Source organism: Bombina bombina, chromosome 1 (genome assembly GCF_027579735.1).
Source record: "Bombina bombina isolate aBomBom1 chromosome 1, aBomBom1.pri, whole genome shotgun sequence".
Taxonomy (NCBI): Eukaryota; Metazoa; Chordata; class Amphibia; order Anura; family Bombinatoridae; genus Bombina; species Bombina bombina.
Window position 1 is genome coordinate 1,044,571,643 of NC_069499.1, and position 17,234 is coordinate 1,044,588,876.

A 17,234-nucleotide genomic window follows, 5' to 3' on the forward strand; every position below is an offset into this window, starting at 1 on the left:
TTGAGAGGCTGACAGGACTACTTAAAACTCCAGTCCCATTCCAAAGAGTACTACTCCCCATAAGAGACTAAACCGAATTTTCCGACACTTCTCTGCCAAAAGGCAAAGAATGACTGGGGGGGATGAGGAAAGTGGGGGAGGCATTTAAAGTGAATGTAAATTTTGATGCTAAAGTGCCCGTTTTTTAAAAATTCGATTAAAAAACAGGGGAACTTTAATTCATCAAAATTTTCAATTCACTCGTGTTGTGAAAAAATACCTTTTACCTTTTAATCTTGACAGCTGCTCCAGCTTCCTCCTCCCGTCGCAAAGCCTCTTCCTGGGTCTAAAATCAGGAATCCGGCTTCCTCCAATCAGTGTTGAATCAGATACTGGATTCCCCCGTGGGGGAAGAGGTGATTGGAGGATGACCGATCCATCATTTCTGACATCAGAAATGGCTTCCGACGACCAGAGGAAGCTGGAGCAGCTGTCAAGTTTAAAAGGTAAGTATTTTTTCACAACACGAGTGAAATGTAAATTTTGATTAAAGTGCCCCTGTTTTTAATTGAATTTTTAAAACCGGGCACTTTAGCATCAAAATTTACATTAACTTTAAGCCTTTGGCTGGGGTATCTTTGCCTCCTCCTGGTGACCAGGTTCTGTAATTCCAAAAAGTAATGAATGCAGCTGTGGACTCTCCCCGTTTAAGAAGAAAACAAAATGTATGTTTACCCCATAAAGTATTTCTTTCTTGACACAGCGAGTCCACGGATCATCATCAATTACTGTTGGGAATATCACTCCTGGCCAACAGGAGGAGGCAAAGAGCACCACAGCAAAGCTGTTAAGTATCACAAGGTGCAGAGGTGAATTTGACCAAGGGAAAGGAGAGAAAGGAAATAACACAAGGTGCAGAGGTGCATAAAACCTAAAAAAAAAAAGGGTCTGAAAAACAGGGCGGCCGTGGACTCACCTTGTCAAGAAATAAATAAAATTTATCAGGTAAGCATAAATTTTGTTCTTTCTAATGGCACAGTGAGTCCACGGATCATCATCAATTACTGTTGGGAATCAATACCCAAACTAGAGGACACAGATAAGGGAGCAACAAGACAGGTAACTTTAACAGAAGGCACCAGCGCTTGAAGAACCTTTCTCCCAAAAGAAGCTTCAGCCGAAGCAAAAGTATCAAATTTATAAATTTTAGAAAAAGTATGCAGAGAAGACCAAGTTGCAGCCTTGAAAATCTGTTCCACCGAAGCTTCATTTTTGAAAGCCCAGGAAGAAGAAACAGACCTTGTGGAATGAGCCGTGATTCTCTCAGGAGGTTGCTGTCCAGTACTCTCATATGCTAAATGAATAATACCCTTGACCCAAAGATAAAGAAGAAGAAGCCATAGCTTTCTGACCCTTGCATTTCCCAGAGAAACAAACAAAGCAGAAGACTAGCGAAAGCCCTTAGTCCTCTGCAAGTAGAATTTCAGCGCACGCACAACATCTAGGTTGTGTAGCAAACGCTCCTTAGGAGAAGGATTAGGACACAGAGAAGGAACAACAATCTCCTGATTAATATTTCTTTCAGAAACAACTTTAGGAAGGAAACCTAACTTGGTACGAAGAACCACCTTATCTGAATAAAAAATAAGATAAGTAAAATCACATTGCAGCGCCAAGAGTTCCGAGACTCTCCGAGCAGAAGAAATAGCAACGAGAAACAAAACCTTCCAAGATAACCTCTTAATATCTAAGGAAAGCATAGGCTCAAACGGAGCCTGTTGTAAAACTTTAAGAACAAGGTTAAGACTCCAGGGAGGAGTAACAGGTTTAAAACATAGGCCTGATTCTGACTAAGGACTGACAAAAGGATTGCACGTCTGGCGCATCCGCCAGGCGCTTATGCAACAAAATAGACAAAGCAGAAATCTGACCCTTCAGAATACTTGCCGACAAACCCTTCTCCAGACCGTCCTGGAGAAAAGCCAAAATCCTAAGAATCCTGACTCTACTCCAAGAGTAGCCTCTGGATTCACACCAATACAGATATTTACGCAATATCTTATTGTAAATCCTTCTGGTCACAGGCTTACGAGCCTGGATCAAGGTCTCAATGACCAACTCTGAGAACCCACGCTTAGACAAAATTAAAGTGTTCAATGTCCAAGCAGCCAGCTTCAGAGAAATGAGATTTGGATTAAGGAAGGGACCCTGAAGTAGAAGGTCCTTCCTCAGAGGTAGTCTCAAAGGGGGACAAGATAACATTTCCACTAGGTCTGCATACCAGATCCGGCAAGGCCACACCGGTGCTATGAGAATCACAGACTCCCTCTCCTGCTTGATCCGAGCAATGACTCGTGGAAGGAGAGCGAACGGGGGAAAGAGGTATGCTAGACTAAAATTCTAAGGGACCGCCAGAGCATCTATCAGGGCGACCTGTGGGTCATTTTACCTCAAACCATACCTCAGAAGCTTAGCATTCTGCCGAGATGCCATGAGATCTAGCTCCGGCAACCCCACCTGAGGGTCAAGCTGGAAAACGCCTCAGGATGGAGCTCCCACTCCCCAGGATGAAAAGTCTGTCGGCTAAGAAAATCTGTTTCCCAATTGTCCACTCCTAAAATGTGGATCGCGATAAACAGCAGTTGTGGGTCTCTGTCCACTGAATAATTCGGGCCACCCCTGTCATGGCCAAGGAACTCCGAGTACTTCCCTGGTGGTTGATGTACTCCACCGAAGTTATGTTGTCCGACTGGAACCTGATAAACCGGGCTAAAGCTAACTGAGGACAGGCCAGTAAAAGCATTGAGGATTTCCCTCAGTTCTAGGATGTTTATAGGGAGAACTGACTACTCCCAAGTCCATAGACCCTGTGACTTCATCAAGCCCCAGACTGCTCCCCAACTCAGAAGGCTGGCATCCATGGTCACAATCACCTAGGAAGGTCTGCGGAAGCAAGTTCCCTGGGAGAGGTGTTCCTGAGACAACCACCACGGAAGAGATTCTCTTGTCGCCTGATCCAGATCTATTCACGGAGACAGATTCGCATAGTCCCCGTTCCATTGTCTTAGCATGCATAACTGCAGAGCTCTGAGATGGAACCGAGTGAATGGGATGATGGCCATGGAAGCTACCATCACACCAATTACTGAAGGGCAAGGCAAGAGTTGAAAATCTTGGATTTTCTGACCGCTGTCAGAAATAATTTCATTGATAGGGAATCTATTATGGTCCCCAAAAACACTACCCTTGTAGCTAGATCGCCCCTTCCACGACTCCTTAATGGAGTCCGCTATTGGAAACATTTTCTTGAAAATTGGAGATGGAGAAAAAGGAATTCCAGGCCTCCCCAACTCCCGAGCAATAATCTCTGTAGCACGGCCTGGTACAAAGAATACCTCCACCGCAGAGGGAACGTAAAAGTATTTGTTCAATTTACTAGACTTCTTAGGGTTGACTACGACAGTCGTGTCGGAGTCGTCCAAGGGAGCCAAAACCTCCTTAAGTAAAAAAGACGGAGGTGTTCCAGCTTAAATCTGAAGGATAAAACTTCAGCCTCAGAAGAAGGAATTATACTGTCTGAGATTTCACCCTCAGATGCTACAGAAATGTCCTCAGACTTCTGAGAGGAAGCACCTTAAGTAGCCACAACTGGATCAGAAACCTTACTCACTGATTCTTTAAAATTTCCTTTTGCGCTTTCCCTGCAGCATGGGAAAAGCAGACAGCGCCTCAGATACTGCAGAGGATACCTGGGCAGCAATATCTTGCAAAGAAACTCCAACCGTAGTGCGAGAGGAAACGCAGGGCAGTGCATGTGTAGACGACAAAGATTGGGAGAGAGGAGAGAGCTGCGGCATATCGGATACAGGAGACACCTGAACAGCATCTGCCTTAGCTAATGATGGCTCAGTATCAAAAAGTCTATTTCTGTAACACATAGTTCTCTCAATACACGAAGAACAAAAAAAAAAAAAAAAAAAAAAAAGTACTGGTGGGTTCCACCTGGGAGTCAAAGCACAGACTACATGTAACAACTCTGCAAGGCCTCTTGATCCATCTTTAGACCTAAAAGGTACAATAAAATATAGAGAAAAAAAAAAGTGAAAGTTTTATTTCACTTTATTTTGAAACCGCTATTGGCCCTTTATTTATATATGTGCAAAATACTGATTGAAAACAAAGTGAAGCAAATATATTATAACACTCCCAGGCACCCTCTACACCTCAGCTCCTTGCTGAGGTGCCTACCCGACCTGCCGACTGAGGATAGGACTCAAATATGAAGGATCCGGTATTCACTCCGGAACTCCGCAATAAGAAGGCTGAAAGATCTGCAATAGAGTAGAGCTGCCGATCCAAGCTGGGTATCCGCTCCATAACACACAGGAAGTGCCAGAAGCATGCCAAAAACTAGCTGCCGCCTCAGAAGGAGACCGTCTCACTGTAATCAGGGGCGTTCCCGGCGGCCATTAAGAGCGCAGTGAAAAAGCCCATAGCAGAACATAAAAATGCATTGCCATATCCAAAGTTAAAATAATAACGGCACAATCCACACATAGTCCTCAACCGGAGTCCATCCAGAGCCAAGGACACTAACTGAGCCAACAGAAAAGTAATACACACTCCCCATCGTCCACAGTGCCTGCTATCTGCCTATGCAATTAACCCTCCTAGGGTCAATGTACAACGTCCCCCTGCAGTATTAACTGCTTAAGTGCCAAAGAGTTTCCCTCATATTAAAGAAAAATATTCTTGGCACTTAACTGAATATTCATCTGTCTGGCAGAAGGACAGCTCACCTGGTTTGAGAGGGTGCCATCCCTCACATGGACCTGTGGAAAAAGAAAGAACCAAGTAAGTTTTTCAGGCTTTCCGAATAGGGCAGCAAAACTCAGTGTGGATTGTACCCCACAAGTTCCCAATTGCTTAAAAGCCACCACTGCCCTACTGAAGAGACTGACGTGGTCTAAGGCTAGACCCCAGGAAAGAAAAAAGAGCAAGCCTACTCTGCTTTAAAATAATAAAACCTTGATTGCAGAAAACTTATAAGACACCGAAAATTTTACCTCCTCCTTGCACCGCAGGCAAAGAGAATGACTGGGGTTTGTGAAAGGGATGCGATACCTAACAGCTTTGCTGTGGTGTACTTTGCCTCCTCCTGCTGGCCAGGAGTGATATTCCCAACAGTAATTGATGATCCGTGGCCTCACCGCGTCATTAGAAAGAAAAAAAACATAAAATTATGCTAACCTGATAATTTCATTTTCATCGAGGGGAGGAGAGTCCACGGCTTCATTCATTACTGTTGGGAATTAAGAACCTGACCACCAGGAAGAGGAAAAAACACCCCAGCCAAAGGCTTAAATACCTCCCCCACTTCCCTCATCCTCCAATCATTCTTCCGAGGGAACAAGGAACAGTAGGAGAAATCAGGATATAAAATGGTGACAGAAGATAAATTAAATTTAGGTCCGCCCATCAGAAATACGGGCGGGAGCCATGGACTCTTCTCCCCTCAGTGGAAATTAAATTATCAGGTAAGCATAATTTATGTTTTCCATCTAAAGGGGAGGAGAGTTCACGGCTTCATTCATTCCTGTTGGGAACATATACCAAAGCTCTAGAGGACACTGAATGAAACAGGGAGGGTAAAATGCAGACCCTAATCTGAGGGCACCACAGTCTGCAAAAACCTCCCAAAAACAGCTTCCGCAGAAGCAAACGTCAAATTTGTAAAACTTTTTAAAAGTGTGTGAGGAGGACCAGGTAGCCGCCTTACAAATTTGCTCCATAGAGGCCTCATTCTTGAAGGCCCAAGATGAAGCCACAGCTCTAGTTGAATGGGCCGTGATCCTCTGAGGAGGCTTATGTCCCGCTGTCTCATAGGCCAAGCGAATCAAGCTTCCCAACCATAAGGACAAAGAAAGTACAAGAGGCCTTTTGCCCCTTGCACTTCCCTGAATACACCACAAAAAGAGATGTAGACTGTGTGAAATCCTTTGTAGCCTGAAGAAAAAACTTTAAGGCACGGACCACATCCAGGTTATGAAGTAACCTCTCCTTAGAACAAAAAGGGTTAGGACACAAAGAAGGAACAGCTATTTCTCGATTGATGTTATGGTTAGACACCACCTGTGGGAAGCACAGCCTTGTCTGCATGAAAAACCAGATAAGGGGGCTCACATTGCAAGGCAGACAGTTCAGATCAAGTTCCCTTGGACTGGTCCGTGTTCGCGGCTGGCTGCTGGGCCTTGTCTGTACGAAAGGGTCGAAAAGTAGATTGTTTAGGCATAGCTTTCTTATCCTGCGGTAGGAAAGCTCCCTTGCCTCCCGTAACCGTGGATATGATTGAATCCAATCTTGGACCGAACAGAATCTTTCCTTGAAAAGGCAGGGACATGACTTGGAGGTCATGTCCGCAGACCAAGACTTTAGCCACAGAGCCCTGCGAGCTAAAAATGGAAAAACCTGACACCTTAGCAAATAATTTGCATATTGGCATCACATATGAAAGAATTGGCGATCTTCAGCACCTTAATCTTATCCTGTATCTTGTCGATGGAAGTCTCCCCCTCGACCATTTCACACAGGGATTCACACCAATATGTTGAAGCTCCAGGGAACGCAGCTACAGCCACTGCTGGCTGGAAAACAAACCCTGTGTGTTGAAACATTTTCCTTAACATGTTTTTATCCATGGGCTCGTTGAACGACGAACTATCCTCGAGGCGAATAGTTGTCCGCTTTGCGAGCGTGGAGATAGCACCATCCACCTTAGGGACAGTACCCCACAGCTCAAGCTGAGAGTCCAGGACGGGGAACAGTTTCTTAGAGGAAGAAGGGGAAAAGGAAGAACCTAAATCGCTCCCATTCATTCTTAATATTTGCCATCTTAACAGGAACCGGGAAGGCCTGAGGCACCACCCTGTCCTCATATACCTTATCAAGCTTAGGAATCGCAGGTTCTTCTGGTTCCAGAACTTCCAGAGTAGCAAGCACTTGTTTCAGAAAAAAGCGCAAATTTTCAATCCTAAACCTAAAGTCAGGCTCCTTCGCAGCTGGAGGTTTAGAGGACACTGACTCCGACCCAGAAGGGGCAGTCTCCGAAGAGTTGGAGTGGGCCTTGTCATCGTATAACGCCTCAGATATTTCCACAGGCGTAGACAGCCCCAGGGCCGGGCCGCCACGATACGCCCTACACTTGTGTTTAGCAGAGTGTGGTAAGGCATGGATAACTTTTGATACCACCGTTTGCAGTTGACTTGCAAAATCTGACGGCCAACAAATCTCTACCGCAGGAGTAATGATTGGACCCTGGGGTGCTGTATGTGCAATTGGAGATGGACGCAGGGAACGCACTTCATGGGACGGGGACTCCTCAGAGGTGGACGGCTCAGTAGTACTAGACATTAGTTTGCTCTTAAATGTTGTAACTTTATTAAGGCATGTGGAACATAGTTGAGCAGGCTGATCTACCAGAACCTCCTCACAATAAACACAGGAATGAGACCTTTACGTGTCAGAGTCCTCCATAGCTTGCGCTGTTATCAAGGACTAGATTAACTTAATAAATAGGCAACTTTATAACCTCCAATGGCCGGGCACTCACCACCTCCTATGACCCGGACTACAGAAACCACTTTGTCTCCTGCGCCGCTGGTCAACAGAGGAAGAGAGATAGCCACACACGGTCACATGGAATGCCCGGCAGGACCGCCCCTGCCTAAGGAGAAAAAGCGCAAAACAAAGGCCTCGCAATACTCCTGTAAGTCACCTGAAAGTTCCACAAATTGCCAGAGCCTCATCTTGCAAATAACACAGCAATAACATAATAAACCATACCATCTATACCCCCCCCTGTTCAATAATCCCCTTACTAGGAATATTAACCATTGATTCTTTAAAGATAAAAGGCGTCACACTGTGACCCTGTCTTCCGTGTTATCATTATGTAATAAAATATGAAACAATCTTACCGGAATCTATGCCGTGGAACAAGAACACGGCCCTTCAAGTGTAACAGGTTAGTAGCCTCGCTCTTGACATGGACTTCAGCGTAAAAAGCAGGCAGCAAACTTATCAACGATGATTGCTTGTGGAGCTGTTAATATGAGTCGGGATGGTTTCGTTGAAAGACTCTTCCTGCATCTCCGGACTCTAACTTTCGCCCAGGCTCTCACTGAAAGGCCGACAGGACTACTTAAAACTCCAGTCCCAATGCAAAGAGTACTACCCTCCATAAGAGACTACTCCAATCTTCGGCACTTCTCTGCCGTCCTCCTGTGACGAAAGGAAAAGAATGACTGGGGGATGAGAGAAGTGGGGGAGGTATTTAAGCCTTTGGCTGGGGGGTCTTTGCCTCCTCCTGGTGGCCAGGTTCTTAAATTCCCAACAGTAATGAATGAAGCCGTGGACTCTGCTCCCCTTTAGATGGAAAAGGTAATAGTCTATTCTGTTTGCATAACAAACTGTTTGTTAACCCGTTCATATCAATTTAAAAAAATAAATTGTTTACCAACCAAAAGAATAAAAATAAAATGAAGTACCACCAAGTTATCAAAACTTACGGTTCAGGCCAATGTCATGGAATGTGAGAATAACTGGCCTATTTCCTTTTGGCGTTCCACGCATGGTGACATGTAAAACTCCATAAGCAGTTTCAATGTTGTGCTCCTATTAAAACATACATACAAAAATAGATAAATAAATGCAAAATATTAGTGAAGCTTATAACCAAAAGCATAAATAAAATGGATGTTCATTATGACAATTGCAATGCTTCAGTTTTTTGTTTCACGTATCATATGTGTGTGTAATTATATAAATATATCTAAAACCGCTTATAGATCTCATTTGGCTATAAAATGATCATTATACATACTAAAAAAAAAAAAAAAAAAAAAAAAAAAATGTCATAAGTAACACCTAATACATTATTTTTAAAGCTTTGAAATGAAGACTTTAAATGCTAAACAGCATTATAAACCTAATAATATAATCACACACTTTACTTGCATTTTTCTGCAAACAATTATTTCTATGCATTCCAATCTGGACTGATTTATAGACAAGAAGATCTTGTTCCTATGAAAGCTGCTCAATAGCTAAGGTTTAGTTATACTGATTCATTTTAGCTTGCTTGGTTTGCATATCTTTGCTGAAATACAAGCGGACAGCTCCACCTACTAGCCATTTTAATCAATGCACTGCTTCTCAATGCTTTTCAATAGCAGTCACATGACTGAAAAAAAAAAAGGTTGTTATTCTGAAACGGCGCAAATTGAATCGTTGTAAACCGAGGGCTGTATGTATGTACACACACACACACACACATATACATATACATATATATATATACACACATATACACACATATACACACATATACACACACATATATATATATATATATATATATATATATATATATATATATATATATATATATATATATATACACACACACACACACTTACATATCTATATATCTATCTATATCTATACACACACATACATATATACACATACTTTGCAATTTGGTGCTTTTTTTTTTTTCTTCCATTTTGTGTATGCAAATAAACTTTAATGATTGGAATTTATATTACACAGAGCAGAATGCAGTGCTCGTCACACATTTAGAAAAAGCAAGAACGGCCAGTCCGACAAAAATAGAACCAGATTATGGTGATAAATGCTGAAGAGAATAAAATAAAGCCTCTGCAAACTGCCCCTTTGTTTCAGTTCTTTCGACAAACTTGCAGTTTAGCCAATCAGTGCTGGCTCCCAGATAACACTGTGCTCATGCACGTGAAGTTATCTATATGAAACACATGAACTAACACCCTCTAGTGGTGAAAAACTGTTAGAATGCAATCTGAAAAGAGGTTAAGCTTTCAACTAAGAATACCAAGAGAACAAAGCAAAATTGGTGATAAAAGTAAATTGGAAAATTGTTTAAAATTACATGCCCTATCTGAATCATGAAAGTTTATTTTGGACTAGACTGTCCCTTTAAAGTGATGGTTAAAATGGGCTAACAAGTCCCTAAAATATCTAGGAATTAACATTACAGACACAATAGAAACATTGTATAAGGTAAATTATACCCCAATCTATAAAACCATACGGAAAGATTTAGCCAAATGGAAAAAAGGAAATTTCTCATGGCTTGGTAGACTGGCAGCAATAAAGATGAACATCTGACCAAGGTTGCTGTACCAATTTAGAGCCCTACCTATTAAAGTCCCACTGAAAGAACTAGAGGAGATGCAAGCTGAACTTATTAAATTGATACGGGGACACAAAACCACTAGAATAGCTGCCAACATCCTAAAACGCCACAAGCAATTGGGAGGAATAGGAGTCCCTAATCTCCGAGATTATTACCAGGCAGCCAGATTGGCGCAGTGTGCATTACTAAGTAAGGACTGCAGGGGAATAACGTGGCCTAAACAAATACAGACAAGGAGTAGCACACTCTCCAAATTCCACTTTGGAACAAATCATAATGACACCAGGTAGAAATAAAAAAATGATTACGCCTTTATACCTAGCTATTCAAGAGGCGAAATACACAACAAAACCGATGTTCCATACTAAATGGGAACAGGATTTAGACTTAACCTATAATGAGGATGAATGGAGACAAATTTTCTCAGAGCTAGGCAGAGGGTTAATAGGAGCAGATCTTGTTGAAAATTCGATAAAAACTGCTTATAGATGGTACCTCACGCCGTTAAAAACGTCGCACTATATTCCTCAGAGAAACTTTAAGGGGTTAAAGGGACATTCCAGCCAAAATTGGAATCCATATAGATGCATTTCCTTTTAAAATAGAAGCATTTTTGTTATATACATGTATTAGCAAAAATGCTTCTAATAAAAGCTATAGCGGTTTCAAATGTGTATTTAAGTATGCACTGTGCACCAGCATTTTAAACAGAGCACTTGCTCAGAGAGCCTAAGGTATTTGTACCATTTGGTAATGACTCAATTTGACAATTGCTGAAATGATACAAGCCCCACTGGTGCTCTGAGCCACTGCAATCTTTAAAATGCTGGTGCACTGAGAATTTCTAACTATGCTTCACATGCACGTGTAGAGAAAAAAGCCAACACCAAAACAGTGATAACTTTTACTAGAAGCATTTTTGCCAATACATGTATATTGCAAGGATTTATTTAATCTATATACATTTCAGTTTTTACTGGAATGTCCCTTAAAATATCCAAAGCACAGATTAAATTGCAGAATTCAACATACATGGATTTAATGATAATTTGTATAAAAACACTGAAAAAACCCGAAATTTATGCTTACCTGATAAATGTATTTATTTCTTGACACGGTGAGTCCACGGATCATCAGTAATTACTATTGGGAATATCACTCCTGGCCAGCAGGAGGCGGCAAAGAGCACCACAGCAAAGCTGTTAAAGGGACAGTAAACATAGAAAATGTTATATAATTCTGCACATAGTGCAGAATTATGTAACATTATATTAGTGAGAGTTATATAACCTAATATTGCCTGCAAAGTTTTATTAAAAAATAGTGTTTTCCAGACCCGCTCTCTGTGCTCTTCTGAGCGGGTCTGTTTTTTTACACAGAGCGCATTTGGCCAGCTGTCTAGTCACAGCCCGGCCCGACCGCTCCATTACAATCATTGTAGCTTGCTCCTGCTCTGTCTGACAGCGGGAGCGAGCTGAATGGAGTGTAATGGCGCGGTCGGGCCGGGCTGTGACTAGACAGCTGGCCAGATGCGCTCTGTGTAAAAAACAGACCCACTCAGAAGAGCACAGAGAGCGTGTCTGGAAAACACTATTTTTTAATAAAACTTTGCAGGCAATATTAGGTTATATAACTCTCACTAATATAATGTTATATATAATTCTGCACTATGTGCAGAATTATATAACATTATTTTCTATGTTTACTGACCCTTTAAGTATCACCTCCCTTCCCTTAAACCCCAGTCATTCGACCGAAATAAAAGGAGAGAAAGGAAGCAACACAAGGTGCAGAGGTGCCGGAGGTTTACAAAACAAAAAGACCTGTCTTAAAAAACAGGGCGGGCCGTGGACTCACTGTGTCAAGAAAGAAATTTATCAGGTAAAATTTTGTTTTCTTTCTAATGACACGGTGAGTCCATGGATCATCAGTAATTACTATTGGCAATCAATACCCAAGCTAGAGGACACAGATGATAAGGGAGGGACAAGACAGGGAACCTAAACAGAAGGCATCACTGCTTGAAGAACCTCTCTCTCCAAAAGAAGCCTCAGCCGAGGCAAAAGTATAAAATTTATAGAATTTGGAAAAAGCAGCCTTGCAAATCTGTTCCACAGAAGCTTCATTTTTGAAGGCCCAGGAAGAGGAAACAGCCCTCGTGGAATGAGCCGTGATTCTCTCAGGAGGCTGCTGTCCAGCAGTTTCATAGGCCAAACGAATTATACTCCTCAGTCACAGAGAAAGACATAGCCGTAGCTTTCTGACCCTTACATTTCCCAGAGAAAACGTCAAACAAAGAAGAGGACTGGCAAAAATCCTTAGTCGCCTTCAAATAGTATTTCAACGCACGTACCACATCCAGGTTGTGCAACAAAACGCTCTTTATGAGAAGATGGGTTAGAACACAAAGAAGGAACAACGCTTTCTTGGTTAATATTCCTATCCGAAACCACTTTAGGAAGGAAACTTAACTCAGTACGCAGAACCACCGTATCGGAATGAAATATAAGGTAAGGGGATTCACACTGCAACGCCGAGAGTTTAGAAACTCTTCAAGCAGAATAAATTGCAACCAGAAACAAAACTTTCCGAGATAACATCTTAATATCTAAGGAATGCATAGGATCAAACGGAGCCTGCTGAAGAACTCTAAGAACAAGGTTAAGACTCCAGGGAGGAGCAACATGCTTGAACACAGGCAGGATTCTAACCAAGGCCTGACAGAAGGATTGGACATCTGGCATATCCGCCAGACGTTTGTGCAACAATATAAATAAGGCAGAAATTTGACCCTTCTAGGTACTTGCAGATAACCCTTCTCCAGACCCTCCTGGAGAAAAGACAAAATCCTAGGAATCCTAACTATACTGCAAGAGTAGCCTCTGGATTCACACCAATACAGATATTTATGCCATATTCCTGAGACATCCACCATGGAAGAGAATCTCGTCACCATATCCAGTTCTAATCGCGGAGACAGATCTGCATAATCCCCGTTCCATTGACTGAGCATGCATAACTGCAGAGGTCCTAGATGGAACCGAGCAAACAGTATGATGTTCATGACAGACACCATCAGAACAATTACCTCCATACATTGGGCCACTGACAGGCGAAGAAAGGACTGAAGGGCAAGACAAGAGTTCAAGATCTTTGTTTTTTTTACCTCTGTCAGAAAATTTTTCATTGATAGTGAATCCCAAGAACACCACCCTTGTAGCTGGAATCAAGGAACTCTTTACCAAATTCACCTTCCATCCATGAGAGCGCAGAAAAGATAACATCTCCGTGTGGGAGTTTGCTTGTTGAAAATCCAAGAATGTCATCCGATAAGGCGCCACGGAAATGCCCCGCAACAGGAGCACCGCCAACAGCGCTTCCAGGACGTTTGAGAAAATTCTGGGAGCTGTGGCAAGGCCAAATGGAAGAGCCACAAACTGAAAGTGTTGGTCTAGAAACGCAAACCTCAGAAACTTTTGACGGTCCCTGTGGATGGGAATATGCAGGTACGCATCCTTTAAATCTGCTGTTGTCATGAATTGACCCTCTTGAACCATGGGAAGAATAGAACGAATAGTTTCCATCTTGAAGGACAGTACTCTTAGGAACTTGCTTAGACTCTTGACGTCTAAAATTGGTCTGAAAGTTCTCTCTTTTTTGGGAACCACAAACAGATTGGAGTAGAATCCCAGACCCTGTTCCTGCATTGGAACAGGAACTATGACTCCCAGGTCGGAAAGATCCCGGACACAACGTAAGAACACCTCTCTTTTTATCTGGTCTACAGATCATTTTGAGAGAAGGAACCTGCCCCTGGGAGGAAAGGTCTTTAACTCTAGTTTGTATCCCTGGGGTACTATGTCCACCGCCCAGGGATCCGGAACCCAGGCTTGAGTGAAGAGAGAAAGTCTGCCCCCAACAAGATCCGCTCCCGGATCGGGGGCAGACCCTTCATGCTGACGTTGAGTCATTAACGGGCTTCTTAGATTGCTTCCCCTTGTTCCAAGACTGATTGTATTTCCAGGAAGACTTGGACTGTTCCTGCTTGGAAGGGGGGGGGGGAGGCTTACCTTTCGAAGTTTTGAAAGGAACAAAAATTACTCCAACGTCTTTTCTGTTTATTCCTCTTATCCTGGAGGGAGGAAATGTTCCTTTCCTCCCGTAATATCGGAAATAATTTCAGTCAAGCCCAGCCCAAACAAGGTCTTACCCTTGTAGGGAATCACCAAAAGCCTATACTTAGATGACACATCCGCAGACCAGGACTTCAACCATAAGGCTCTGCGGGCCAGTATAGCGAAGCCAGAAATCTTTGCTCCCAAGTTAATGACTTGTAGGAAAGCATCCGTAAAAAAGGAATTGGCCAACTTAAGAGCCTTGATCCTATCCTGGATCTCTTTAAGGGGGAGTATCTGTCTGAATAGAATCAGACAATGCATCAAACCAGTATGCTGCTGCATAGTTGACGGTAGCAATACACACTGCAGGTTGCCATTGTAAACCCTGGTGAACATGCATCTTTTTAAGCAACGCCTCCAACTTCTCATCCATAGGATCCTTAAAGGAACAGCTATTATCTATTGGAATAGTCGTTCTCTTAGCCAAAGTGGAAATTGCCCCTTCCACCTTGGGGACCGTTTACCAAGTCTCCTTGATAGAAACAGCTATTGGAAACATCATCTTAAAAATTGGGGATGGAGAAAAGGGAATTCCAGGTCTCTCCCACTCCTGTGCAATAAATCTCTGTAGCACGGTCTGGTACAGGGAATACCACCACCGCGGAAGGTACATCAAAGTACTTGTTAAGCTTATTAGACTTCATAGGATTGACTATGACAGTCGTGTTGGAGTCGTCCAAGGTAGCCAAAACCTGCTTAAGTAACAAATGGAGGTGTTCTAGCTTAAACCTGAAAGATACAACTTCAGCATCAGGAGAAGGGAATACACTGTTTGAGTCTGAGATTTCACCCTCAGATGCTATCGAAGTATCTTCTTCCTCAGAACTCTGGGAGGAAGCACTCTGAATAACCACAACTGTGTCAGAAACCCTACTCACGGATTCTTTACATTTCCTCTTGCGCTTTCCCTGCAGCATTGGAAAAGCAGACAGTGCATCAGTTACCGCCAAGGATATTTGGGTAGCAATGTCTTGCAAGGTAACTCAGGGGAGAGGAAATGCAGGGCACTGTATGTGTAGACAAGGTGTGGGACGCTTGAGGAGAAAGCTGCAGCATATCTTGAACAGGAGACCCCCGAACAGCATCCGCCTTAGCTAATGATGGCTCAGAATCAAAAAAGTTTATCCCTGTAATGCAATGTCCTTTCAATACATGAGGAACAAAAAGGGATTGGTAGTTCCACATTGTAATCAAAACACAAGCTACATGTAACATGTAACATTTTGCTGGCCCTCTTGGTCCATCTTTACCCAATAACCAAACAAAATAAATAAAACTGCTCTTATTTAACTTTGAAAATTATCTGCAAAAAAAAGTTACTGTCACTTTAAATTTTAAACTATATCTTTATTTTTATTTTTCAACTGCAGAGCAGCGGCTCACTAGAAGCCTCAGACAGCCTCTTCACCTCAGCACTCTACCTGTGCTGCTGGTAACCGGAATCAAAAGTATTTTCAACGATCCAGAGCTGCTCAAACAGGCTACCAGGCGATCGCTAGCAGAGCTGCAACGATTACATCTCCATTCCGGAACTCAAAGGAAGTGAATCCGGAAAGGCACACAAAACTATCTTGCCGCCTCAGAAAAAGCCTGCCCTTCCTTAATCGTGGGCGTACCTTAACTGTAACTTCCCGGCGGCCATTAACTTCTATGTAGAGCCGCTGACATAAATATTATCTTACATTTCAGCAGGGTGGTCAATCAGCCAAATGGTGTGCCCATTACATAGTTCCTGGGGGAGAACACTGGGCAATGAAAAAAATGAAATCATAGCTGTGACACATACAGCAGCGATTTAACTAGTTGATTGCTCCTTACCTGGATCCAGGGTTCTCACCCATAAAGGTGTATGCTGTCTCTCTGTGATAGGGCTTCATGCCAAAATTGAAGGTGGCCAAAAAGGGGAAGGAGAGTGTCAAACATGGAAGCTGTGTGGATACATGGCATCAAGGAGGAAATAAAAAGTTCTGCACCAGGGCATTACTCAATGAGGAGGGCAAGGGCATTTAAGATCAGGACCCATGCTTGCTTCCGAAGCAAAGGACATTAAAGTGATGGTAAACAACGCCTATATAAAAAGGGAAATCTAAAAAAAATAAAAAAATGTATATTGGCACCTTTACTTTATAGCAACATAGTGCCTTAAAGGGATAAAAACGCACTGTAGTTTATTAGACTTGCCCTTGACACTGCCGCCCCACTTAGAATCAGATTCTAAGGGACGGCAATGATGGAGTGGAGTCTAAAACTATGGACCATTTTTAATCCTTTCATGTTGCTATAAAGTCATAGGTGCCAATACACTTTTTTCAACTATGATTTCATATTTCTCCTCAACATAGGATTTATTTACCATCATTTTAAATGCATATTAAAAAGGACAAATCTTTTAAGAAATAGTGCCAGTATTTTAGTCCTGCATACACCAATACAATTCCTATGTTCAGGAGCAGTTAAAAAACAAATTATGCTTACCAGATAATTTAATTTCCTTCTGTATAAGGAGAGTCCATGGCATCATTCCTTACTGTCCGGAAATACCAGGAGGAGGCAAAGACTCCCCAGCCAAAGGCTTATATACCTCTTCCCATTTCTCCCATCCCTCAGTCATTCTGCCGAGGGAACAAGGAACTGAAGGAGAAATCTCAGGGTATAAATGGTGCCAGAAGAAAAATAAAATTTAGAGGGCCGCCCATCGGAGAACACGGGTGGGGGGCCGTGGACTCTCCTTATACAGAAGGAAATGAAATTATCTGGTAAGCATAATTTAGGTTTTCCTTCTTAATACAAGTCCACAGCATTATTCCTTACTGTCGGGAAACTTTTACCCAAACTCTAGAGGACAC

At 42.6% G+C, this 17,234-nt stretch overlaps 1 protein-coding gene across 3 annotated transcripts in view; it reads right to left on the minus strand.

Annotated features, from left to right (window-relative positions):
* NDRG3 (NDRG family member 3) overlaps positions 1-17,234 on the minus strand; it is a 398,435-nt gene that overhangs the window by 334,457 nt on the left and 46,744 nt on the right. For all 3 annotated transcript variants that reach the window (XM_053721374.1, XM_053721302.1, XM_053721225.1), the window contains exon 4: positions 8,547-8,652. In XM_053721374.1, the coding sequence (XP_053577349.1) occupies positions 8,547-8,652 (106 nt within the window). The remainder of the gene's footprint in view (positions 1-8,546; positions 8,653-17,234) is intronic.